Source organism: Pan paniscus, chromosome 12, assembly GCF_029289425.2.
Source record: "Pan paniscus chromosome 12, NHGRI_mPanPan1-v2.0_pri, whole genome shotgun sequence".
Taxonomy (NCBI): Eukaryota; Metazoa; Chordata; class Mammalia; order Primates; family Hominidae; genus Pan; species Pan paniscus.
In genome coordinates this window covers 124,883,692-124,911,411 of record NC_073261.2, presented here as the reverse complement: position 1 = coordinate 124,911,411, position 27,720 = coordinate 124,883,692, and the positions used below count along the sequence as shown (strand labels likewise).

The window sequence follows — 27,720 nt, the reverse complement described above, 5'->3', positions numbered from 1 at the left end:
AGTTGGCCATTTTTTTCTGTAAAGGGCCAGATTGGTCCTGTTTTAAGTTTTGAAGGCCACACAGGTTTTGTTGCTACTACTCAACTCTGCCATGGTAGCATACAAGCAGCCATAGACATTGTGCAGAAGAATGGGTGTGGTCATGCTCCAAGAAAACTTAATCATAGACAATGACACCTGAATTTCCTCTAGCTGTCATGTGGTCATAAGATATTGTTCTTCTTTTAAAAGTTTTGATCATTTAAAATTGTAGAAAAGTATTCTTAGTTCATAGACCTTAGGAAAAACAGGCAGTAGGCAGGTGTGGACTGCAGGCTGCAGTGTGTCAGCCTAGGCTTCTGGGCTTCTCAGGGCTGGCTCCCCCATGCTGCAGTGACTCCCTGTGCACCGGATGGCGGGAGACTCTTCATGTGTATCTGAGGGAGCTACACCCACATGCTCAGACTAGTATACTAAATAGGGCTGTTGTTCCTGAGAAAGACACAACAATTCAGATCAAAAGGAGTGAAATTTGGAACTCTCAAGCCATAAAGAGCTGGCTAAATATTCCTGTCTAGGAATCAATCAACCTATGAACATAGTAACTCTCCTAAGTAGTTCATTACTCATAATCCATAGTTATTCTCCTTTGTCTATAACATATACTTAACAGTACTACATAACTTTTTCTCCCTATTTTGTGGATTTTTTAATTCCTTAAAAATACAGCCCATGCTCCTTCTATGAGCAGCGGCTGTGTCTTAACTTCCCTGCACAGGCCCACAGCACTCTGAATTTGGAAAGATGCTGAATGCCTTGTGCTAAACATGTGGAACGTTGTTTGATTAAGGGCTTTGATTCAGCAGTACTATATCCTTGGGCTTTCCTTTGAATGGAAATGTGATAGCCAGGAATTCTCAGTCACTGATAACTGTTGATTGTGTCTATGCTGGGATGTACCAGGTGATGCAGAGACCAGGCCAATTAAGGAGCTGGGATTTAAACAAGAAACACCAAAACCACTTACATTGCCAAACAAAAGGTTTTATAACCATAATGGCCTGAAATACAAAATACCAGGGAAGCAGCAACCCTGGCATGATTTGTGGCTGAAGCTAAAAGCAGCAACCCTGGCATGATTTGTGGCTGAAGCTAAAGGCAGCCAGAAGGTTTCAGAGAGGAAGTTACACCTGCAGCCTCCCCGGGTAAGGGCTCCGACTCTACCGGCTTCTGCACAGGACGACAGGCAGACCCGTCCAGAGGCATGAACTGATCTGTATCATTTCCCAGAGCCATGGTGGGTACACCCAATGCCTCAATCCGCTGTTCTTCAAGGGCCCAGCTCCTCTTCTGAGCAATGACCATGGATAACACAGGTGGATCAGAGCAGAGTTTGCAACCTGATGGGGCCCAGATGGATGAGAGGCCACAGCTGGACTTGATGCGGCTGAGACAGTTTTTAAATGTTTTAAATTTAGGTGCCATTATCTTAAACATGAAAATATTGGATAAAAATCTAGATTTGTGGTTTCTCTTACATAATCCAAGCCCTTAGCAAAATAGAGACCTCGTTACCACATGGCAACAGCTGGCTGTGGCTGAGTAGCTGTCCCTTCAGATGGCGCCTGGGGGGTGGGGTCGGTGGGTCAGGGTGTGGCACAGTCTCTCCAGGTTCCCAAGGCCCTCTCTCAATGGGCTGGGCTCACCGCATGGGTTGCCCCGGCTGTGTGGACTATGAGTGTGTCCCCAGATGAGGGGCTAACTGGGGACCACAGCACCGCTCATGGATCATCTACGACCCTGCGCTTCAAAAGCTTTCTGAGCCAACCCTGGTACTGGAGCTTCAACTTCAGACTTCAATGTTCATTCTTATTTTGGGGTGCAAGGAAAGGAGAAGGCAGATAGTGAGGGACGACAATTCTGGATGGAACCCCGGTGTGAAATGCCCGCCACATACCTGGAGACCCGAAGTACCTGAGGGTCACCTCTTGCGTCTTCACCTCTCCGGCCACGTTCTTTGCCATGCACTGGTAGATACCCTGGTCTGTCTCCTGTGTGTTCTGGATCATCAGGGTCCCATCGTCCAGCAAGTTTAGGCGGGAATCTGTCTTCATGCTCAGCTCATTACTACAAAGACAGAAATATGGTCTGGTCAAGTGTTGAAAGCACAAAGACGTACCTCACCCATCCCCAGCACAGGGGTTTCCAGCCCTGCAGCAGGCACAACTTGTGCGAGGAACAGCTCACCTTCCAGGGTCTCCTCCTTCCTGGCAGCCCTGACCTAACAGGCAATTCTGAAAAGGGGACCGTGTATTTGCACATCTCATTCACTCAGGTACTTATCCTTAGTATTCACGTGTTCAATCTATCTACATGTTTTAAAGTGTTTCTAATTCCAAAGGAGAAAGCAATGAACAAAACGGAAAAAATTCCAAGGAAACATTTTCTTTCGTTTCTGGTGAATTAACTAAAAAGGGTAGAAACATTTTTACATTACTAAAAGCCAGAGATGTATCTATGTGTATTTTATTTTTTTATTTTAGAGACAGAGTCTCACTCTGCAGCCCAGGCTGGAGTGCAGCGGTATAACCATTGCTCACCGCAGCCTCAGCTTCCTGGGCTTAAGCGCTCCTCCTGCCTCGGGCTCCGAAAGTGCTGGGATTGCAGGTGTGCGCCAGACCTCTCTATCTGTATTTTAACAAACAGTGCCTGCAAGCTGCTGGCTGGCCTCCCTCTGGGATCTGGGAGGAACCTGTGGCACTGCACCACGAAGAGGCCAGGACACAGGTGACCCCACCTTTGCATGGCTCGGCCAGTCCTCGGGCAGCAAGGACCTCCCCTGGGGCCATGCTGCATCACACACACTTCGGGCAGCCAAGAAAAGCTGCAACCTTTACCCCAACGCTCTGTCCTGCCGCCTCTCACCCTCACCCCACCTGTAACTTCACTTTAGTTCCCTTTATGCAGAAGCAGGTGAAGAGGAGAGAGGTGACACTGGATGCCACTGAGATCCCAGTCTATGGCAAGTGTGAGGACAGAGTAAGAACAGCCAGGCACGGAGCCCTCTGAGAATGCAGACGGGCCTACAGAGAACTCCCACTTGCAGATCACCAAGACAGACAAGACCTCTGTGAAACAGAAACCCACTTCCTCAGTGCACGAGATTCATCACCTTCCACGCGAGTTTCCTAAGGAGCCTGTGCAGCCTGGACCAAGCTGGGTCGCTCATGCAGGAGGAGAAGCACCAGCACTGTGCAAAAGCACTTCCCCATGACCGCCCTCAGAAACCTGCCAGCACACAGCCAAACCGTCGGGAACACTCGAAAGACCAACGCCCACCTTCTCCCAAATCTTCCTCATGCTCTCCTCTGCCTGGCACCAATCCCCCAACTTGCAATCTGTCCTTACCCACAGGGATTGCTGGATGGAAGCAATGTCAGCTTAGGCCCCATAAACAAGACTCTCTCTGATGTGGCCCAATCCCCCCCACCAGAAACACGGCGAGCCAGCAGGTGAGGGTGGCCTGCAGGTGACTCTGGATGTTAGGTAAGGCCAGCCGGCAGGTGAGACTCGAGCTGGTGGAGGGCAGAGCCCAGCACAGGTCACCAGGCCTCAGGGCTTTGGCTCTAGCTCTGCCATATTTAGCTGTGAGATTTCAACTGCGGGCATCAATTTTTTCGTATATAAAATGTAGGTGTGATGGACTGGGGCCAAATTTATGCTTCTCTGACTTTTAAATGCACACAACATAATACTGCAGAATTCCTCCAGTGTTCTCTGGATTTTAAATCTCATCAACTTGGGAGCCATCCAAGACAAAAGCTGTGAAGAGAGCGACTGCACCTTACAGGCTCCTTGTCCGGCACTGCAGCCAAGGTCAATATGACTTTTCAGTCATGAGGATAACAAAATCTAGAGCTGGAACAAACCTCCCATGTCCTCTTCAGCATGAACACATCTTCCCATTCTGTTCCTGACAACTGGGGACGGCCAGCTCCCTGCTCCTGTCCATCTCTTCTATAAACACCGCCTTGCCCGAGAGCCAAGCCCAGCCCGGTTTGCCTCTGGAGTCTGGAACAATGACTCAGTTTGTGCCTCATCTATCCGCCCGAGTATCACAGGGCTCACATCTCAGACGCATCCCTCTTGCTGCCTCATGACTAAACATGGCCAGAGAGGAGCAGCGCAGGAGTGCTGGGGCTGGGCTGGCAGGAGGAGCTCCTTCAGAAGCTGCCCTCACGCAGGCAGATGGGAGAAGCTAGGACACGGTGGCTTTACTTCAGGATTTTCTTTTAAGGATTCCTTTCAAAAGGTCACTTTGAAAGTGCTCCACTCCAACTTAGGACCCTCAGTGATTTGGCCCCAGGTGCCTTCCGGCAATCTGACCTCATTCCCACCTAGGCCTCTCTGCCCCTGCACCCAGGTCCTGCCCCACCCACCCCCCTTGCACGCCTTTCACCTCCTCCCATCTCTCCCCCTAGACTCCATCACTCCTTAACCAACACAGCCCCAGCTCACAAACCCCAGCAGGGCAGGGGTGCTCCCCACACCTGGCTCACAGGTGGGGCTCACTGCCAGGACGCATGTAATGGTCAGCGGTAGGACGTCCCTCTGTCACCCTGACAGCCCGCAGCCAGGGCCGTCTTAGCCTTAACAGGCCCACACCATGTTTGTGGACACAAGAGGAGACTTTCTTTGTTTGGGAGACAAGTTAGATCCACACGGGAGCTGAGCGAACCTGTGTCAGCAGCTGCATGGCGCTCCAGGCTCCTGAGGACGCCGTCCCAGCAGAGGTCAGGGCCCCTCCCGCACCCACTCAGGTTGGTCACAATGCCCCAGGTCAAGGCTGCCAACAACAGTGACCAGAGCAAACAGGCTGCTGCCAGACGTCAGCAGGCAGGGAGAGAACAACCAGCATGCTCTCCCTCCCTCCCACCGGGAAGGGCCGCAGTGACGCGTTGCCCAGCCAGGGCACCCCTGTGTTGCCCAGGAGAGAGTGGGGAAGGGGCCCCAGCCTGGCAGAAACGTCGTCACACCCCCTGCCATGTAAGACCGGAAAAGGAGCAGAAATAGTTTCTCCTTTGTACTTTTCCCTACGTGGAGGAGGAAAAGTGGTCGTGGGCCTTGGTGGGGAGTGAGGTGTGGTTTGGGTGTCTGGGTGTAACTCCGAGAGATGCACAGGGGCATTTCTGTTTGGCCCCAACTCACTTGTTTCGCAGCCAGATGATCTCAGGCTTGGGGTTGCCTTCGGCTCTGCAGGTGAAGTACACGGTGTTCCCCGAGGTCACGTCTGCGTCCTGGGGCTCAGAGGTGATCCGGGGCCTTTCTGTGCCCAACCAGAAAATGGAAACCTTTTTAGTCTAAACCATGACATGAAAATAAATGACAACCCACGCTGAGTTCTCTGTGTCCAAAAGGAAACCACAGATGCCCAAAGGTGTAATTCAGCCACAAACATCCCCCACAAAAGTGCCAGACGGGCTTCTCTACAGCCCCGTCTACAGTGCGGATCTACATGATGTCTATGCCTCAGGGTGCCATGTTCTGAGCACCCGAGAGACAGGCTGGCTCAGAGTTGGGCAGACAGCCCCAAATGACAGCCTTCGGCGTCCCCTCGAGGCCCTCTGGGAAAGCCAAACACCTGTGCAGAGTGGATACACCACGGGTCGCTATTTTCAGTGAAGAAAAGACAAAAATAGTACTCTGGAGCTAAAGCGTCCCTGAAAGAATAAGCCTCTAAAAGCACAGGCAGGTGGCAGACACCACAGCTGGAGCAACTCCCAGCCTCCCTCCTCCACAGCTGCCGCGCCCTTCACCCTCCACCCTGGGCAAGGGGAAGAATGGCCTCTCCCGCCTCCTGCGTGCCCGTGACTCCACATGGCTTCCGAGGGCCACCCGAGGGCCACCCGAGGGCTGACGGCTCCCAGGCCTTCCTCGAGGGCTGACGGCTCCCAGGCTCCCGTCCCTGGCGGCTGCTCCGGAGCTCCAGGCCTGCACAGGGAGCGGCCTTCTCTAGGGATCCCCTCAGCAGCCATGAGGGAACCACGCCGAGGGCAGGCCTAGGCTTCCATCTCTGCCTCGTCACCTCAGTGTGCCAATCTGTCTCCATGTACATTCTGCGAGCATCACAAGAAGAAAAACACAACCACACACAGGTGTGTACAAGTGAGTGCCTGCAGTGGGGCAGACACAAGCGCGGGTACGAGTGTGTGTGTGTGTGTGCAGCGGAGATGACTCTGCTCAGTGCTGCCATTCTGCCCGGCAACCAAAACAAAGGCCCTCGACCCAACTTGGGGCTGTCAGCAAGGGCTCCTCCAGGATTGCCTCCTTCCGTCTCCCCAGCATTGCACAGCCCGGGTCAGGAGGCTGGGGCGGCTCTGCCCAGCCCTCCCTGTGCTCCCCCGTCACTCTGGGAACCGTGCCTCCTCTTCTCTCTCCTCTGCAGCACTAGAGCCCTTGGCTTCACGGAGGTTCTCACCGCTCGGGCCTTACCCGGCCTCCCTGCCTCCCTCACACACTCCCCGATTCCCTCTCCCGAGGGCTGCCAGAAAGCTCCTTCTAGAATATAAACATCATCCCAACACTCCGTAAACCCTCCCATGGCTCCCCATCACCACAAAATCAAAATAAGCTTTCGCTGCTTTCTTCATTATTTAGGCTGCACAGCCCTGCAGACATCCTAAAACCCACCTAACTGTACACCTGAACGGGGTGAATTGTCTGGCACAGGAACAATGCCTCGATAAAGCTATTATAAAAAACAAGAATAATCACTGACAGCCAAATTGGAGTAAGGAGTAAAAGTATGACAAGGTCTCCAAGGGCACAACCTCAGCACTGTGATTACGGAAGGCTTCTTGGAAAGCCTTGGAGTCGGTTTCTTGGAAAACCATCTGGAATGAACACCCATAGGAGCATCAGCGAAAACGACAGGGCCTCGGCTGGTTCACAGGTTCTCGCACAGCTCAGCAGAGCTGCCAAGCTGGGCAACACAGGTCCCTGGGCCCCCCTGAGCACCGAGGGCCCTCCCTTCAGGGACGCAGGTGGGGCAGCTCCTTCCACTGAGGGCCGTTTCTGGGAGCTGTTGACAGCCAGTGCCCTGCGGAGCTGAGGGCGGAGTCTGGGTCCGGGGTGGGGAAGCAGCGCAGGCAGGCGGCTGCACAGGGGTCTGGGCCTCTCTTGCTCCCCAGGCTAGAAACCTGAGTGGTGCAGTACCCCCAGCCACCAGGCCGGCGCTCAGTTCTAACTGCCCCTGACATAGCTCCAGCAAGAACTGAGCTAGAAGAAACTTAAAAAAAAAAACTGTGTATTTTTGTCGTATTACAAAACCATCACGCAGGGAGATCCTTTCACCTTACCAAAATAAACAGCCGTGTATGTGCATGCATGTGTGTGTGTGTGTGTGCGTCTATAAATGGTGTGTTTGTGGATGCTGTGTGCATGCGTGTGTGGTGAGTGTGTGGTGTATGCGTGTATGTGCGTGTGTCTGGTTTGTGTCTGCATGTGTGTGTGTCTATAAATGGTGTGTGTAGATGGCATGTGCGTGTGGTGTGTGTGTGGATTGTATGTGCATGTGTGTGTGGATGGTTTATGTCTGTGTGTCTATAAATGGTTTGTGTGTAAATGGTGTGTGTGTGTATGTGTGTGTGTGGTTTGTGTCTGCATGTGTGTGTGTTTATAAATGGTGGGTGGAGATGGTATGTGCGTGTGTGGTGTGTGTGTGGATTGTATGTGCGTGTGTGTGTGGATGGTTTAAGTCTGTGTGTCTATAAATGGTTTGTGTGTAAATGATGTGTGTGTGTATGTGCGTGTGTGTGGTTTGTGTCTGCATGTGTGTCTATAAATGGTGTGTGTGTAAATGGTCTGTGTGGATGGTGTGTGCGTGTATGTGCGTGTGTGTGGTTTGTGTCTGCACGTGTGTGTCTATAAATGGTGTGTGTGTAAATGGTGTGTGTGTGGATGGCGCATGTGTGTGGTTTGTGTCTGCATGTGTGTCTATAAATGGTGTGTGTGTAAATGGTGTATGTGTGGATGGTGTGTGCGTGTATGTGCGCGTGTGTGGTTTGTATCTGCATGTGTGTGTCTATAAATGGTGTGTGTAAATGGTGTGTGTGTAAATGGTGTGTGTGGATGGTGTGTATGTGTGTGTGGTTTGTGTCTGCATGTGTGTGTCTATAAATGGTGTGTGTGTAAATGGTGTGTGTGTGGATGGTGTGTGTGTATGTGCGTGTGTGTGGTTTGTGTCTACATGTGTGTGTCTGTAAATGGTGTGTGTGTAAATGGTATGTGTGTGTGTGGATGGTGTATGCGTGTATGTGCGTGTGTGTGGTTTGTGTCTGTGCGTGTGTCTATAAATGGTGTGTGTAAACGGTGTGTGTGTGTGGTGTGTAGATGGTGTGTGTGTGGATGGCGTGTGTGTAGATGGTGTGAGTGTGTGGATGGTGTATGTGTAGATGGTGTGTGTGTGGATGGCATGTGTGTAGATGGTGTGAGTGTGTGGATGGTGTGTGCGTGTCGGGCCACTCACCACAGTTCAGCTCTTCCGGGGTGATGGTTGCCACTGAGCGTCCCTGGATGCGTCTGGGATATTCACAGGTGGCCGCTGCCTGCGCGTTCCCCGACTCCGCGTAGGTTTTCAGCAAATCCGCCAACCACAGGATTTCACAGTCGCAGTGAAGTGTGTTTGAGTCCAATCGCCTGTGGGAAGGAAGATGCAGCCGGTGAGACATGGGGTGGGTGGGCTTGTTCATCCATCCATCAGACAGGGCTTCCAGGTCCCGCGTAAACATGTGCCAGGCCTGCCGGGCTTGCGAATGGGGATGGGACACGTCTCGTGGTGGAATCTGAGCCCCGGTGCCCGACTCAGGGAGTGATGTCGAGACACACACATCACCAGGAAGAGCCCAGGGGTGCACAGTGCCCCTCAAGGCACTAACCGTAGAGGCGTGAGTAGCATAGGGCTTGTGCACACCCAGGCATCGGGTGTCGAGCTCAAGGCGAGGGAGTGTGCCAGCGGCACAGGTCAGGGAAGTTTGTGAGGGAGACCAGGTGGGAGCCACTCACAGAAATCAGTAACATGAAAACCACAGCCACAAAACCACCACTGTCACTCAACGCCCATCATCACGGGCAGGACAGTTCTACATCATCTCCCTCCGGCCTGAGGCTTCCCAGGCAGTGTTGGGGGGAGGGCTGCATCTCCTGGCTGGGGTTCACACCTAAGTTTCCTGAGGTCCAAGCTGACCTGGAAAGTTTCTAGTGAGTGGCACATCCTGTCCCAACAAGGGGAACACGGGCAGGATGTGCCTGCACCCTGGGAAAAGTGTTGTCTCCGCACACGGGGAAGAAGTTGTCTGGGGGACAGAGGAGTTCCAGGTAGCAAACACAGGCTACAGGGCAAGGGTTGGAAGAGGCTGGCAGCTGGATGTGAGACAGCCAGGTGGGAAGGGGTCCCCAGGCCCCTCCAGCCGGCCTGTGCACTGGGAGGGGTGCACACTGGGGTGGAGCCCACAGAGGTTTGTGCCATTTGCGGCGGGGAGAATCCTGGCCCTCCTCTTCCTGGGTGGAATTCAATCTGTGAGGCAGGAAGCCCATGGCAGGAAACACACTATCTTGCTTTGCTGAGGGTCTCTGTTTCCCCTTTTTTTTTCCTTTTTGCCCAATAAATCCCATTTTTCTCACTCTTCAAATAGTCTGCGAGCCTAAATTTTTGTGGCCATGTAACAAGGACCCCATCTTTCGCTGAACTAGGGAAAAGTCCTGCAACAGACGTGCTCACTATTAACCCTCAATGAGGTGGCCCCAGGGCACCCCCGAGATGGGGATGGGATCCCGAGAGGTGCTCACCAGGGCGGCAGCGTGAGGGCATCTCTAGGGGCCGACGCTGGCTCCAGGAGGGGAAGGGGAGGCTACACCTCCCCATCCGAGGTTCTCCCAGACATGAGCCCAGAGGCGACAGGAACACAGAACTGGCCTCACGACCAGAATCACCCTTTCCCCCGTGAGCAGGTGCACAGCTCTCAGGTGAGGAGGCTGTGAGGGGGACAGTGTCAGCCACGTGCCCAGGGCACCCAACCTGTGCCCACAGCTGAAGGTCAGTACAGGACCACAGGCACATGCAAGACCCGGATGGTCACGGTCAGGTATGTGGCATCTGGCCAGTCGGTCCTGCTGGAGCGAGCTGCTCAGGGCACCCAAGGAAGCATAGGACCCCCAACCTTCATCTGCTCTGAAGCAGAGAGGGCTATTCAGGAGGTCTGGAGAGGTGGGGCAGCTGGCGTGGCCTCCTCCGCCTGGGGCCCCTCAGGGATGTGAGGTTAGAGACTGCTCCGAGCAGACAGCAGCCAGGACACAGCGTGCTCTCTTGATGCAGCTCTGTAAATCTATCACAGAATCTCAATCTGGGGTTGTAGTGTTTGAGCAACTTTAGCAAAGTGAGCAAACAGGAGAGGGGGACCTTGCCAGACACCCAGAGAGAGGCTGAGAACAGAGAGAAGGCAGCTGTCAGCATAATCCAGGCTGTTACCAGTCTGCCCTAAACTTGTCTTGGCTACTTTCTAGAGCATTTATCTGGTGATTTCTTTCTACTCTCTGTTATCTATCAAATATGGAAGTATTCATCCCATCTTCCTACCCAGGATGTAGTTTTTAGTTTGGCTTGTGGTATTTTTATCCTAAAGGAAAAAAAAAATCACAAATAGTTCTGAAGGTCTATGTTTTACTCCACTTTATTTCACTGAAGAGATAAAACAAATCACATAAGACCACTCTGGAGTTAGGCTTGTCTCTTGGCATTTTCTGTTTCTTTCCAGGTCTAGTTTACTGCATACACTCAGTAATATCTAACTGAAAATAACGGTTTCAAGACCATGAAGGAAAACACAAAACGAATGTCACAACTTTCTCCACCAGTCCTAAAATGCCTTAATTATAAGAAATAGCTCAGTATAAGCAAAAAGTATATTTGGAAGCCTTAAAAAATGGGGTGGAGGCCGGGTGCGGTGGCTCACGCCTGTAATCCCAGCAGTTTGGGAGCCCAAGAAGGGCGGATCACCTGAGGTCAGGAGTTCAAGACCAGCCTGGCCAACATGGTGAAACCCTGTCTCTACCAAAAATACCAAAATTAGCCAGGCGTGGTCGCACGCGCCTGTAATCCCAGCTACTAGGGAGGCTGAGGCACGAGAATCGCTTGAACCTGGGAGGCAGAGGTTGCAGTGAGCTGAAATCGAGTCATTGCACTCTAGACTGGCAACAAGAACAAAACTCTGTCTCAAAAAAAAGGGTAAAGATCAGCCTCCTTAGTATGCTGTAGAAAGACACAGAATATAGCACAGAGGTTCTTTCCACACTGGTTTTATTTCTACCAGTAAAATATGCGCTGGAATTAAAAATTAATTTGATGAATTTAAAGACGATTTAAATCGTCTTTAATGGCTGGGCATGGTGGCTTATGCCTGTAATCCCAGCACTTTGGGAGGCTGAGGTGGACAGATCGCTTGAGCTTAGGAAATCAAGACCAACCTGGGCAACATGGCAAAACCCTGTCACAAAAAAAGAAAAAAAGAAAAACCAAAAAAAAAAAAAAAAAAAAACCCACAAAATTACAAAACTTAGCTGGGCATGGTGGCATGTGCCTATAGTCCCAGCTACTCAGCTCTTTGGGAGAATTGCTTGAGCCCGGGAGGTTGAGGCTGCAGTGAGCTGTGATCATGCCACTGCACTCCAGCCTGGGCAACAGAGCAAGACCCTATCTGAAAAAAAAATTTTTTAAGTCTTAATTGCCTATCAAAGGATTAACTACTTGCCACATTGTCTGAGCCACATGTTTTTCATTTTGCTCTCTAATGGATTCAATCCACCCTCCATATATTCTCATTCTTTCAGAATCAGATTGTTATCAACATTTCACAATACTTGAAAAAGAACAAAGTGAATGGATAACAGAGAGAAAGAAGGCTTTGCAGCAAAGGAAACACAAAAGGTTTTATACTCACAATCTCTTCATAGATTCCAAGTGATTAAATGTCCCTGGAACTAAATGTGTAATCCGGTTGTTATGCAAAAATCTGTTGGAAGAGATTTTATAACAAACCAATTTTGAAAAATATTTCTTAAAATGTGTAGAAAAGAATATAAGCAGTCAAATATATATCAGCTTTAAAAAAATCTCAGTGATTACATTTATTTAATACAAATGAATCTGAAAACAAAAGAAATGGTTTTTTTTCTATTTTATCAACACTCTCAATTAAAGAGAAAATTATAAGTCCTATTTCCAAATTGTTAGACTAGAAATATGGATTTTATATTGAAACAGTTTTCAGGTGTTTGGTAGATATTGACCTTAATCTAACCAAGCCAGTGACTGAGGCCTGGGCTCTGTGAATGGAAAGGCAAGGAACAACACACAACTCACAGCCTCTCGAGCTTCGGGAGATGCTGGAACGAATCTGGGTCCAAAGTTTCTATCTGATTAAAGTGCAGGTATCTAGAGGAGTTAAAAGAAAAAAAAGTATAACTTACAATTTATTTTCTTAGATCCAGATTTTTGCCCAAATTTTTTTTCCTAGTCATTTCAAATTCAGATATCAATAGATAGCTCACTCACTAGACTTCCTACATTGTATGAAAAATACATAAAATTATCAAATGATTCAATAAATACAACTGAACACTAGGCACAGATGTCCACCCTAGTGACTGGATAAGGGCGAGGGAGGCCTAGAGGTGCTCACTGAGGTCCTTGACACCGCGTGAGAAGGGTAGTGCTGGCCTGGCCTGACTCGGCCATTTTCACTTCCAAAATATATGGAAAAAAGCAAAAATCAAAAGGATAACTTTAATGATAGCACATACATAAATAGGTGAATACCTTCACTCAAATCTTTTAACTCGTGTATAAATTTGGCAGGGGCATCATCATATACTTTGACACAGAGTATATTATCAGATACAAAGATATCCTTCAAGACCACAAAGGAAACACAAAAAGAATGTCACACGACTTTCTCCATCAGTCCTGAAGCATTAAATAAGAGACCATCTTTCCTCGGGTGTCGTTGATTGTACAGAATACCCAGCGTTTCTATTTCTTTCCATGTAACATGACTCCACACTGCCACAATTTATACCTTTTGATATAACTCATTCTTTCTAATTTTTCCTGAATACGAAATTTCTCATTTTGAAAAGTGGGTTTTTTCCTCTTAAGTCAAACACAAAGTCAGTCTTCTCCCTGGGGTGCTCTGCTGGGAGACCCCTCCTGCCCACTCAGGTGTCCCCTGCAACCAGCACACATTTTCAATGACTACTTCTTCAGGAGGCCAAAATGAGCAAAGAAGCAGCATGCCAGCGTTCACAGGTCTTCGTAACTCCACAGAAAGGAGGACTCCTCAGAACGCACGCCTGAGAATCAGGTCTGTGGACATCCTGAGATCACCATCACACCAGGGCACCAGAGTGCGGCTGCCAGGGCCCGCCCCGTCCCGGGGCCAGCTCCCCAGGCAGCACCCACACAGGCCACACTGAGTCTCTGCGGACACCTGCAGCCGGAGGGCCCCCAAACGCAGACCGTCCCTGCCCCTTGCCCCGGGACAGGTCTGTGCTCAGCACTCCGCGCACGAATGGGAAACGTGAGGGAAGGAAAAACTGGAGCAGGAAGACAAGGAAACCCGCCGTGGGCGAGCATGACGGGCGGGCACCTGACGCGGGGGTCCCGAGGAAGGCCGAACCCGACAGAATCCCTGGAGCCTCGTCTCTGCCGGGCAGTGTGCTGACAGGGCGCCTGTGGTTTTCTGGGGTCCTTGGCCTTTCGCAGCCCATGGCAGTTGGGGACCGATGTAAGACCCAGGCACCACCACCGCACAGTGGCTGTGAGCTGCTCAGCGAGGCTTCAGTGCAGGCAGGCAGGGGTGGAGTCCCCCAAGCAAAGCCCAGAAGGATGAGGAGGTACTGACCGAGGGAAGGAAAGGGGGTATTTCAAGCCCCATGGAGAGCGGTGGGTGTAAAAATCCCTCCACCCAGACTGCAATGCAGGTTGGCCAGGGGGACGGCTGGGTGGGTGGGACTTGGCACCTGCTGCACAGGTGCTACGGGAAATGACGGCCCAGGGTGCACAGGATCTTAGAGAGGCCGGGGCCCCAGGCAGCCTGGGGTGTCCTCCACCCCTCCCTGAACAATTGAGGAAACAGGACCAAAGACAGGAAATGGCTCCCCAAGTACACTGAGGTCATCACTGAATTCAAACGCATGTTTCCTGACTGGCCAGGTGTGTTTTCTGACCTGTGTCCACAGCTTCCCAAAGAGCCTTCTTTCTGGATCAGGGACACTCAGATCCCCCTGGACTGCATCCGGGCTCCAGGGCATTCCTGCATTCCGGTCTCCCAGTGTCACCAGGAATGCATGTTTTCAATAGCTCTGGGCTGTAGAGCCGATCCGGGGAAGGGGTGCAGTTCGCCAGGGTCCGGCACAAGCCACCCTCCCTGGACACACAGCCCTTTGCCCAAGTCTCTCCCTGAGGTCTGGTGGACTCGCTTATCCCCACCCCAACAGCTCCCTGCCCGAGGGCGGGGCTCGGGCTGCCCTCAGGCTCACTGTACAGCGTTTAACGAATGGAACCCAAGCCGCAGCACCAGAGACCCCAGCTCACCTAACCCTGGGTGCTAAAGGCAGCCTGGCCAGCTCAAGAAGCCCTCCCCATCATCCAAAATTTCAGCGAATATCTACTTGGTGATTCACAGATGCCCTTCCTCATTCAGCCTCGTTTCTCCCCTGACTTGCCCTTTCCTTCCTTAAAAATAACACTGGACTCACCCAGCACAAAGCCAGATGAGGATTTTCCGATCCACTCAGGATGGAAGAACTGTTTGCTATGAAGATTTGCTCGCCCCCACTGAGTGAAATGCTTGTTGGATATGAGAACTTGCTCCTTTGCAAGCTCTCCCTACATCTGGGTGTTCCCTGGATACCTCCATGTGTTTCTGCAATGAGTTGCACTGTCCTTCTCTGTAGAGACAGACCTCTTCCCAAATCTACCCACGCCCTGTCCATGCTCACTTGAATCAACACACACTTTCGGAAACATGAGCACCGTGGGTCCTCAGGATGCACAATCCCAGAGTGGTCTCCCCCCCGCACCGCTTGGCCTCAAACTCTCTGACAACATCGCTGTGTCCAGTCAGCCAGTGACCCGTGACCACGGATCAGCAGCTGTGGCAGGAGGACGTCACGCTGCGTCACAGCAAACAGCTGCTTTCATCCACATTCCTAAAACCGTGACAACTTGCAACTCCTCAGGAATGGGCTCAGCTTGCCGAGTGAAAGGTGACTGGCCGAGCAAACAAACCAGGACAAATCCTCCTTTTTACCAGGACATTGTAATGAAAAATCAACACGCTGACTTCACAGCAAAGTACGACTTCACATTGGCCAAAGAAACTAACTAGAACTACAAGGGAAAAAAAGGTTTTCTCCAAAATAATGTCATCACAATTGAAGAAATTCAGCTTCATGTGTTCACAGTCATAAGGAGGAACAGTGAACGAGGCAAAGAGCCCTCTCCTCCCCGGGCACCCTGGATATTTCCCCTATGAAGGACGCCTCGATCGGACTTGTGCACCTGCCTGTCTCTCCTCTAAGTTGTGACAGGGATTCCATCGATATTACTGTCCTTGGTGTCAGGAAAGCATGGCCCAGGGCCTGGTGCTGCCGTAAGGAAACCAGGGATACGTCCTGAGTGGGGGTGGAGGGCTGGCTGGGTGGAAGGCGGGGCGGAGGGCAAATGACTCGCCCATCCCTGTTTTTCCGTCATCATGCACGTACTCCCCGCACCTCAGGTAGCATAGTCATGCATCATGCAAACAGCTAGCTCACTCCACTGGTCCCTACAAGAGGAAAACAGCCAGACGGCATCCAAGAACTAAAGCACGAAGAGAAGGGGCACTTACAGTTGCTCTAGAGAGGCAAGTCCCTTAAATGCTTGCCTGTCAATTGACTGGATCTCATTCTTGTACAGATAGCTGAAACAAGAAACATTGGGGAGCATTAGCACACAGACAGGAGGTCAAACTTCAGACGGAAAAGAAGAATTAAATTGACACATGGAGACAGTTTTACAATTAATGACTGTATTAGAATGCAAACAAACCATCTGCACGGTGAGTACAGTGCCTCTCCTAAGGGCTTCCCTTCCCTCAGATCTCAAGGGGGCTAAAAGCAACTGGTGCCAACTGAAGGTGATCAAACCACTGCGACGGGTTTTTCAGGCAACTCACAGACCTTAGACTATGGCTAATGAATTGCTGACAATACATTTGCTTCAAAGCCTGAAGAAATTAAAAACCATTTTCCACAGGCATGTATAATGCATTGGCTGTAAGATTCTATAACCGATACTGTTACATCTCCAAAATACCTAGAAATAATTTGGGGAGTGGACAATATGAAGACCGAATGCACCTTGAATAACTCACCCCTAGAATCCCATTCTTAGAAAACAGAAGCAACAGAGGCATACTGGAAGAGCCACACAATTGGCCTGGCTCTTGTCTTTGTGTAAAATGGTGGAAAATCCCAATAGGAGAATCCTATTTCCTAACATGTGAACTTGGAATGCCAGCGTCCATAAACGAAGCTCTGCTGGAACACGCCCACACTCGCTCACTCTGCACCATCCGGGGCTGCGCTGGCGCTGTGCGGCCGAGCTGAGTGGTCCCAGTAGAGACTGCGCAGCTCACAGAGGCCTGGTCCTGCACAGAAAACACTTGCCAAGCCTGATGGAGGATGAAAATTTCCACACCAAAGTATCACAATTCCAAAAAGAGCCACAAAACCATGCACATTGTGCCCACCCATCTCGGACATGACTCGCCTTCAGCCAGCCTGCCTCACAACACAGCTCTAGGCCAGCAGCTTGGGGGACCCCAAGAGGGCTGTGAATCTGTGTCTGTGCCCAGACATGGGGAGACCTGCCACTACCGTTTCTTAGAATCCCTGGGCTCCATCTCTGACATAGGCAGATGGGCAAGTCAAAATCCACGCTTTTCCTACTTTTCAAATTCAGGCAGACACGTCTCTTCAAAATTGATTACTTATGCCTGGGTTTCACCTACTCGTTCCACTAGATAACCAACATTTTTTGTCTTAATGCTTATAATATTATATAATTCATATCCAGAAGGGCCGAGTGTTTGATTGTAACTTAATTAATAATGTCTGGTGCAGGATCCAGTTTAACAGGACCAGCCCTGCTAGCCTTATTTCTTACAACCCATCTAAGTGGCTCTCACGTCCTCCCTCCATGCAAATTTGCAGAGCTGACCTCATAAAGAGTTACAAGCCTTAACACGAACCACCCAGAACTCCCCAGCGACCGAGAGCCCAGTGCCCACAGCAGAGGCCTGGCAAGGCTGTTACTTCTCTAGGCCGCATGCGTGGGAATCCTTGAACTTCCACGTAATGACTGGGCCTCAGTTTCCTCTTCTCTAAAATGGACAGAAGTTGTTGAAATTAATGTGTGTGTATATATATATAAAGCTCTTACAATATGGCCCCTGCACACATTAACTATTGTTCACATGGGAGTTGTTACTATACTTCTGCAGAATGCAAGTTTAAATGTAATTTTCTATGCCCATTTCTTTAAAAAGAAAAACAAAAACAAAGTATCAATGAGAACATCGCTTTAGACCCATTTTAAAAAATGAAAGGGAATCTTTTTAAAGAATACACAGGACAACTGAATCAAACTAACGTGTGAATGTGTGTTTATAAAGACATTGGAACGTAATTTGTTTTCATGAGAATAGGTGAGTATTGGCTGGCCGTGGTGGCTCATGCCTGTAATCTCAGCACTTTGGGAGGCCAAGGTGGGTGGATCACTTGAGGTCAGGAGTTCGAGATCAGCCTGACCAAAATGGTGAAACCCCGTCTCTATTAAAAATACAAAAAATTAGCCAAGCATCGTGGTGCACGCCTGTAATCCCAGCTATTCAGGAGGCTAAGGCAGGAGAATCCTTTGAACCTGGGAGGTGGATGTTGCAGTAAGCCGAGATCACACCACCGCACTCTAGCCTGGGCAACAAGAGGGAAACTCCATCTCAAAAAAAAAAAAAAGGGTGAGTATTGACCATAATAATAAATTGTGATTTTTCTACTTCATCATAGAGTTGACCCCTGAATGAGTCCTAACTGTCTCAAGAAATAATTTCATTAAGCAATGTGAACTAAAGGGAAGGCTTATGCCTTACTAGAAGTAATTGGAGTTCCAAGAAATAAGAACTACTCAACCTCTACAAGTATACTTTGGTACTGACTCAATATAGAAGGCTGAAATAATGAATAAATTTCAGGAGAGCTCTTAAGCATTTAGGTTGTACACAGGTGAAATCACAGCATTTAACTCTCACACAGTTTCCTAAATCAGCACTTATCAAATGCACTCCACCAATGAGAGCTGAGAAGCGGAGGCTGCAGCTGCTGGGTGAAAGGGTCCCCGGGCCTCTCTGGACAGCTTCCCTCCTCTGCCCTGGTCTTTAGTCCGTTTCTGAGTCATGACCCACGGCCCCATCACCACTGGCCTGTGCTTCCTCCACCCCAGTGATCTGTGTCCTCCACCACCAGGGACACCGCAGTTTGTTACCGAGGGAGAGAGGGAAGAGTTTGGAGTGTAGGCGCTCAGAGCCGGCTGTGCAGCAGATGAGGTCGGAAGAGGGTTATTGAAAAGAGATCAGTGAAAACAGAGCATCCCCAACAACTCCACTTTGAACATGTTTGCTGAGTGCATACTAAGTTGCTCTTAATAATTCAAAACCAGTGACAAAAAATGAAATAAAATATTAAAAAACCTGTTAAACCTATTAAACACACATATACACACACAAGGAATGCTGGCTATCAGCTGACTGGATCTACTTTCCAGGAAACAAAAGCCCTCTTCTGGAACTTGCACAACATTCAAAATACCAAAAAAAAAAAAAAGGGTAAATAAACAAATAAAAGGCCTGCCTCTCATTTTAGAAATGTGGGACAAGGCTTCGTCATGTTTATATGAAATTAAAAATTAACATCCTATGCCACAATGATGGAGGGAAAAAGGATGTATGTAACACTGACAAATATCGCACAGAGGGAATATATTTTAATAAACAGAGTTAAAGGTAGCTCTGTAATTAACAGTCACAGACACAGCTAGAATCAAAACAGATTTCAGAGTATACATCAACAATAAGAAGACGACTTTGTTTTAAAAATCAAAATAACTACAGCATTAGGACAAATACCTAATGCATGTGGAGTGTAAAACCTAGATGACGGGTTGATGGGTGCAGCAAAGCACCATGGCACGTATACCCCTATGTAACAAACCTGCATGTTCTGCACAGGTATCCCAGAACTTAAAGTAAAATAAAAAAAAAAATCAAAATAACTTAAACATGTTTAGGTTCACATATGATAAAAATTTCCAACAAAAATGGCTGAAATAAATAATTTTTATTAAAAATAGCTCTCTTTGGAAAGTGACTAAGTCTTAAAAGAATACTCTTCTAAAAGCACACGACACACACTTCTTCACCTTTCCAATTTTATAGCAAGTATGCGTGTGACTGAGACTAAACCAGTACTTCCCAGGAAGCTCATTTTCTAAACTGCAAAACTGATCTCAACGAGAAGATGTGTTAAATGAAAATAAATCAATTAAAATCAGTTTTTAAAAGTGAAATAAAATTTAAATGCACAAAAATAAGAGGTGAAATCACTTAGCGGGAGACAGGAAAATCTGCAGGAATTAGTGACGCTCCACCGGGGTTAGTTATTTCGATTTTACATGTCACCTGCAGCCGGCAAGGCAACCAGAAACTATTTTGATAGCTGATTTCTGCAACACACCTGTCAGCTGTTCATATCGGCAACTCACTGGGTCATCACTTTCCCCTCTGGAAGCATCACCATCATTTCCAGAGCGATTTTCAGAGGCTGTGCATTTTCATTTTATGCAATCCACTTTACTAAGGCTTAGTGATGAAACACTAAAAATCACATAATGTAGCACTTTATATCACTGACAAGCTATTTTAATAATCCCAGCTAAATGTTTACTCACCTTCTCAAAATAAAACCTCATTTAAATGAATATATTTACAATAATTCATAAGCAGCACGAAATTTAGCTCTATTTTTAAGTAATCTAGATACCATAAGCTTTTAAGTTAAAGAACTGATCATTAACTTACAGATATTTTAAATTTTCCAAGTCTTCAAATGCTCCACTAGGTATCCTCTTGATCTGATTATTATTGAGAAGCCTATGAAAGAGAGTCGATAAGAATTTTAAAAAACAACAGAAAACAAACTTCGAAGTTGTGTTAAAACATTCCGACAGCCTTGGAAAAGGTCACATTGACAATTCAGTTACAGCCTCGCCATCAACATTCAACGAACGCTGAACCCGCAGGACAAAACACAGCTTTCGCGTTTAACCATCATGAAGAAAACATTGCTCAGCAATGGTGTCCGTACCACTCCACAGTTACTACCTTTTGATACAGCGGAGAAAAAATTCCTTCTCTCCTATAGAAGGGAGTTTGTATCTTTATCCTGCTGTCTCTTAGATTTTCTATTTTAGCCAGGACTGTGGCCAATGCTAAGGCAGTCATGGTGGGAGGGTGGTCTGGGTGGACAGACGTGCCAGGAAAGGTGGGCCCTGTGGCCCGTGCTCCATTCGAGCGCACAGACAAGGGTCTGGGGTGAGAGGCCCTGGGCCACTTGCCCTCCAGGGTCAACAGTGGATAGGCAGCCCAGGCAGTCCCACAGTCCCCATGACCCTGCTCTTACACCGTTGTGCTCAGTCCTGGTGCAGAAGGGAACCAGCTTCCACTGCACTGGGCGTGTCCTGCAGAGCCTGAGGTCTGCACAGCAACGCTGGACTTGGCCCTGCCTGCTCCCTCCAGGCATCATGGGACTGCCTTGAACCCTCACTTAAGTCCACTCCACACTCAGAAGAAGCACTGTCCTGCTCAATCTTGCCATGGAGGAGGTGCAGGAACACACAGAGGTCAGCCTGACCCAGCAAGGGCTGAGTGATTCTGGAGCAAGTGACCCATGTGAAGGCCAGGGACAAGCTTAGCGGTCAGCATGGGTCCCAATCAACATGCCACGGACAGGCACACAGCCAGGAGACGAGAAACACAGTGGCCACAGTCCTGGCATTCACAGTCCTGGCATTCAGGGGCATTTTCCAGCCTCACTTTCCTGCTCCACTTTTCCCCACCCAAGCCCACTGATTGTGGATGATGAGTTCTACCTACAGATAAATAATGTAATGATTTCTATTTTTCTATTAGTTTCCAATAGAATATTTCCACTCACAATGTGTTCAAGTTCCTCAGCCGCCTGAATGCCCCAGGTTGGATCTCTCTGATTCTGTTAAAGCGAAGATCTCTGTGAAGAAACAAGAAAGGTATTATTACGTGAAAAAAAATCTACAAACATCGCTACACCTTTGCTGCTCTTAGTTTCAAAATGGTGACAATGCATTTAAAATATTAAACCACCCAGTTCACTCCTTCAATGAATCTTCTTTTTCACTGAGGCTAGTAAGTGTATGAATATGTATCTGAATGGTGGAACACCAGTATCCCATTACAGAATTTCTAAAAACAGTAATTATGGGGAGAAAAATTACATAAACTACCTAAACACCCTATCTCTGGCAACCCACTGGAAAATGTCGTGTCGATAAGTCTTAGGATAATAAACATAGGTTAGGTTTGATGACATTCAAGAAGAGAGTCACGCCACCTGTGCAACTGAGTAAACACCTTAGAGTTTACTCCAGTGATTTCACGAGCTGGAATTCGGCTCTTCCTTAGTCAACGACCTAAACTGCTACCTTCATGAGATTTAAACTGAATGTTTCAAAACCACAAAAGTGAATTCAGCATGCTAATTGGGAAAATAGGCTTTCTCACATATGGGTTTTACCCTAATGGTTCCAAACAGGTATTTTCAGTAAAGTTAAACGTCCACTGTTAAGGCAGTTATTTATTTATATTTCGGGGGTGGAGAGAGGATCCGAATAGCCCATGAGAGACCAGAGAGTACGCCAGAATCGACACAGAGACTGAATCTGGTGCTGGAAAGAGAAACACTTCAATTCCTGCTGATCTGATGCTCAGGCAGAGCAAGCTGGGAGGCCCCAACCACGGAGGCCACGAGCCTGGGGGCAGCACAGGCAGCCAGGTCAGAGGCCTGAAGGCAGCGATGGGAAGTGCAGACACACAGAGGCGTTGGCTCTACCCTTGCAGACAGCCCATCCCAGCTTGAATTAAAACTATAAATTGAACAGGTATAGAAACCACTGAAAAATAAACAGAAAGACCAATTTCTTTATCAAATACTCTTAGAAAAATTAAAATTCCTTACTCATAGGTCCAATCTCTTAATATCGTCCAGTAGGGATTGGTACGGGTTGAACTGTGTCTCCCCGAAATCCACATGTTGAAATGCTCAGCCCCAGTGCCTCCGGTGTGACTATGTTTGGTCATTAGGGTATCATAGGTAAGGTCAGGGCATTAGGGTATCATAGGTAAGGTCAGGGCATTAGGGTATCATAACGTAAAATGTTTATAACCTTCTAAGGAATCTGATTATCCTATGCCAATGTAATCACTGTCGGTAGTTTGTAGAATTGGTTCTAGTTTATGGTTCAATAAGATACTTCAAAAAAAGTATCTGTGTCACTGACAGCAACAGCATCCAGCCTAGAGGTCAGTGAATGAAATGTGTCCCTCCTAGCGCCGCCCCCGTGCTGTGGGTCAAGTTCTCCCGGAGGAGAAGGGGAAGGCGGCCCCCCTCTGCCCACCTGGCCCTCCTGGCCGTCATTCCACGCTGTGCCCTCGCACCCGGGTTCGCTTTTCTCAGTGATACCCACTGTCCACCAACAGTCTCCTCACACGCACCCTCCCCCTGCACCGCCATGCTCCCCTCTAAACAGATGAGATTTTAATTTACATTCATATTCAGAATATCACTAGTGGCTCCACGGACTCTCCACGTAGGAGCTGCTGAAAGTCAGAAGCATCGAAACTGGGAGGCGGTGCTGGAGGAAGACACGGGAGGGGAAAGCAGCCACCCAGGATGCCCACTCACTCCATACGGAAGACACAGATCAAGTACAGATAAGGAGAGAATTCTGACCAGCTGCAATTTCAGGATAAACAAACAATTGCAAAGAAGCTCCCGTACCTGAGACACAGCAAGCTGAGGGGCTTCCCAGCATCTGAACAGGTAAGAAAGGCTGTCCCGGAAGGCCGAGCCACGCATCACAGCTTAGAGCAAAAATCAACTCTGACCACATCTAATCCAGAAACCAAGCTGCTCCCCCAGAGCAGAGGATGGAGTGAGCCCCACTTATTCTGGCTCCTCATTCCCCGTGGGAACCCACACGCAAGCCACAGAGGAGGCAGCGGCAACAGCATGGAAGCTGGAAAGCAAGATGTGGACTTGGCTCCTGGAGCCTGGGAAGACAGCAGGAAGAGCCACAAAACCACCTTCCTGACATGCAGGCCTTTCCCCAGATCTGAAGTCGATGCCACCAAAACCTCTAGAGTGAAGGACAGAGAGGTGCTGTCCCATCCACAGGCCCCTGTGCCCTGCTGGACAGAGAGGTGCTGTCCCATCCACAGGCCCCTGTGCCCTGCTGGACAGAGAGGTGCTGTCCCATCCACATGCCCCTGTGCCCTGGGTCTGAGCACCTGAGAGGTGGCCTAGAGTGATGGACAGAGAGGTGCTGTCCCATACATGGCCCCTGTGCCCTGCTGGACAGAGAGGTGCTGTCCCATCCACAAGCCCCTATGCCCTGGGTCTGAGTACCTGAGAGGTGGCCTAGAGTGATGGACAGAGAGATGCTGTCCCATCCACAGGCCCCTGTGCCCTGTGTCTGAGCACCTGAGAGGTAGCCTGTGTTGAGTAAAAGCGCAAAACTCACACTGGACCTCAAGGACTTCCTACAAACAAATAGAACATAAATATATCTTCGATAAAATTTTATATTGAGTGCATGCTGAAACATGTACAAGTTTGGCATGCAGTGTTCAATAAAACATTTTTAAAATTAACTGTTTATTTCTAGTTTTTTCACGAAGTGACCAGAAAATGTTAAATTACATAAGTAGTTCTCATCACATTTCTGTGGATGGCACTGGTCTAGGTTAAGGGGATCATTTCACAACCTGCTCACAGCAGTTAGACCTCCCACCGTGTTCTAAGGCAGACCACCAAAAAAGACTTCTACTATGAAGAGGGTAAAACAAACGGTCCCCTTTACTGCAAAGGGGGTTATCTTAGAAGACAAAGTGAAACCATAAAAAAAGAACCAAACTGAAATTCTAGAACTGAAAAATATAATAGCTGAAATGAAAAGCTCATTGCATGGACTTAACATATTGAATACTGCAGAGGGGAGAGGACTTGGGAGCTACTCAACATTAGAAATGATCTAATCTGAGGAACAGAGATGAAGAAACACTCGTACACCAATAGTTATACCACACATATTCATCTGCATGTGTGTGCGTTTACATTTTCTGTCTGATATCACAGCACATGAAAGGAGCTAGAAAGATTGTCACCAAACCGGACCGTGTGTTTGGGGTGGGCTGACTTACAACACAGCTACATCTGCACACATGTTACTGGAGGGGACTTGCAGCTGCCTCAGAAACCCTCCTGCTCCAGAGCAACAGAAAGGGCAGAGGGTCCAGGTTCTTGTGGCTCCATCCCTGAGAGACAAGCTCAGGGCAAGAAGACACCACAGACACAAGAAGCCAACGTTCGTTTCAAATATGAACCCCAACTTCAAGGTCACGAAGACAAATACAAGGGCTGATTTTTGCCTGAATCATTTCTTACTTGTGAGATTCTAGAGAGCTCAGGAGGAGTCTGTTCCACAGCACCAGTGCTTGGCAGCCTGTTAGAAAAGCAAATTCTGGGCCCCACCCCAAATCTCCAGAATCAGAAACTCTGGGAGTGGGTCCCAGTAATGTGGGTTCTAATAAGATTTCCAGGTGATTCTAAGCAAGGTAAAGTTTGGAAGTCATTGTTCTTCGGGAATGCTGAAGATATAATGCAAATACACACTATGTATATTTTTAAGTGTGCGTGTGAGGAGATATAGGAAAAGCATTTGCACACACACGCGAACTCATAAACACTAGTAGCAGGCATTTGCTTGTTTCCTCTGCATTTCCACGTCTGATCCTTAGCTTACTGGTCATCATTGACATAAAGCTTACAATAAATGTAAAGCTAAACTCTCCAATGAAAAAGTACTTAAATTTAAGTGCCACATGTAAGTGCTCCCCACTTTACAATTTTTAAAATAAGCTTTGCACATGTCTGGGCAGAATAAGACTGTGGGGAGGCATTTGATCCCTGCATTATGCACCTACATATGACTCAACAGCTTGACAAACAGAATTATTATTTTAACAATCATAATAAATAGTTCCACAAATAATCCTAACGGGGGGGAAAAAAACTTCCCCAAATTTTAAAGATTGAAAGAGCACTTCAACAAGCCTTCCTTGGCTCTTCCCTGGGGCTCCGTGCTCCCACTCCGTCCTCCTGCAGTGACATCTCCCCAGGGGGCTGAGGGTACTGGAGAGGGACCCTGGCAGATGTGGCGGCGTGGCCCTAGCTGTGTGCCACATGCCAATGAGTGGACCACTGGGTCACCTGCCCTCCGCAGCTGCAGGACCCTTCTCCCAACAAGCAAGGGGCTCTGGCACTCCCTCTATGAAGTAAGTTGGCATGATGAGCATGGAGACAGATTCTAGAAAGGTCTGGGAAACCTATAAGTGGCGTGATTACTAAAGCAAGTGGAACACAGATGAACACTGAGGGCTAACATCAGGCAGGGCATCCATGAACTCTTGCTGAAGCCAAGGCCAAAGCCCCAGGAGACTGCGATAAAAACGCCACACCCCTGCCTGGGTAAGCGTGAGGGGTGCATCCCTTCTAAAGCCTGGGGCCCTAAACCATAAAGCACCAATGACAGTAAGCAGCGGTGAACAAGGTCACAGAAGGACGTCAAGTTTGTGTGTGAAAAGTCCTTCATAAACAGCAAAACTCTGTAAATATCCATTGTGAACATCCCCTGCGATTCCAGTGGGTCTTATCAGCTCATTCACTGAGCACACAAAGCATGGATCTGGGGCAACCTCTGAGCTAGGCAGCAGCACCTGCACTTGGAGAAGATCGGTGCATACAGGGAACCCTCGAGAGCTCCCAGAAATGATAACTGTAGGGCAAGGTCACCCCCTACTTCAGAGTAACAAAGGCACGTCCTGGGGAAATGGTCGAGCACACTAAGGCACAGCACATGAAGGTGGCTGACTGAGGGAAGGGAGGAGAGAATGAGATCCAGGTTAGAAGAAACCCCTTTCCTGGACAAATCGGAATTTAGAAACTAAGAAAGATCAGGTAATTTGTCTAAAGTCAGTCAGTCTGTAAGTGGCAGAACTAGAAATGCAATTAGAGTCGGCCCAGGGCTCTTTTCTCAGCATTAAAATTGCTCTCATTGAAGGCATTTCAAGGGGTTAATCCTCCCTGGTAGAATTCACCAGACTCTTCCACTTACATTCAAGAGTTCTCCCAAGTGTTAGAGCAGAGCCGCTGCCTCTGACCTACTTAGGGAACGTCGACGCCAACACAAGCCCTCTCAAGTTCAAAGAGAAGACTGCAATAACTATTAAGCATGAACTATGAATTTTTCAATTTACAGTCTCAAAAACAGAACACAGATTCATTTACATTTTACACTTAAAAAGCAAGTGAACTTCAAGTCAAGGAGTTTTAGGGTAGTTTTTGTGTTTCCTTTTGTTTTGCTGTAATGTTTCCATTATTCTCAAATCTTAATGTACTAAAAATCCTACCAGAAAAAAAAAACGTCAAGAATTGTAGTGTTTGGAACGAAACATCACAGTGCAGGTTTACACTCAATATCAAAATCACAAGTCACTGCAGAACTACAGAATAGTTGAAGGTTAGAACTAAAAGGAAGCTTGGGAGATCCAAGTTTTAATCTAATTCCCTCCAGGGACTTTTGCTATTAGATTCCCTTTCACAGTAAACTAAAATGCACAGACCACTTGGTAATGCTTAATTTAATCATGCCAAAGTTATGAATTCTAAAAAGCGGTCATTAAAGATCATTTTATAAAGTTTATTCTAATACCTTCCATAATACTGATTTTTAAAATAAAACAATCTTGACTTTTCCCATACGCAAGTCTCAGATGTGTTTGAATTCATTTTTAAATATAAAAAATTTAGAATTTGGCCAGGCACAGTGGCTCATGCCTGTAATCCCAGCACTTTGGGAGGCCGAGGCCGGCGGATCACCTGAGGTCAGGAATTCAAGACCAGACTAGCCAACATGGTGAAACCCCATCTCTATTAAAAATACAAAAAATTAGCTGGGCGTGGTGGTGGGCGCCTGTAATCCCAGCTACTCGGGAGGTTGAGGCAGGAGAATCCCTTGAACCCAGGAGGTGGAGGTTGCAGTGAGCCAATGTAGCACCATTGCACTCCAGCCTGGGCAACAAGAGCGAAACTCTGTCTTACCAAAACAAACAAACAAACAAACAAAAATAAATAAGAGTTTGCCAATTTGCCAACAAATTCAAAGTTATACACTATATCGTTCGGTTCGAGAACGAAAATTATCTCAATTATGGAATGAAA

At 48.2% G+C, this 27,720-nt stretch overlaps 1 protein-coding gene across 2 annotated transcripts in view; it reads right to left on the bottom strand.

Annotated features, from left to right (window-relative positions):
- The window catches only part of PXDN (peroxidasin), a 115,423-nt gene that overhangs the window by 39,494 nt on the left and 48,209 nt on the right, over window positions 1-27,720 (bottom strand). The window contains exons 2-9 of one of the 2 annotated variants that reach the window (XM_003807406.6): window positions 21,343-21,414; window positions 20,208-20,279; window positions 15,924-15,995; window positions 12,395-12,466; window positions 11,973-12,044; window positions 8,507-8,676; window positions 5,188-5,305; window positions 1,937-2,106 (exon numbers count right to left, since the gene is read on the bottom strand). In XM_003807406.6, the coding sequence (XP_003807454.3) occupies window positions 1,937-2,106; window positions 5,188-5,305; window positions 8,507-8,676; window positions 11,973-12,044; window positions 12,395-12,466; window positions 15,924-15,995; window positions 20,208-20,279; window positions 21,343-21,414 (818 nt within the window). The remainder of the gene's footprint in view (window positions 1-1,936; window positions 2,107-5,187; window positions 5,306-8,506; window positions 8,677-11,972; window positions 12,045-12,394; window positions 12,467-15,923; window positions 15,996-20,207; window positions 20,280-21,342; window positions 21,415-27,720) is intronic. The other variant, XM_008959512.5, reaches the window with a different exon arrangement.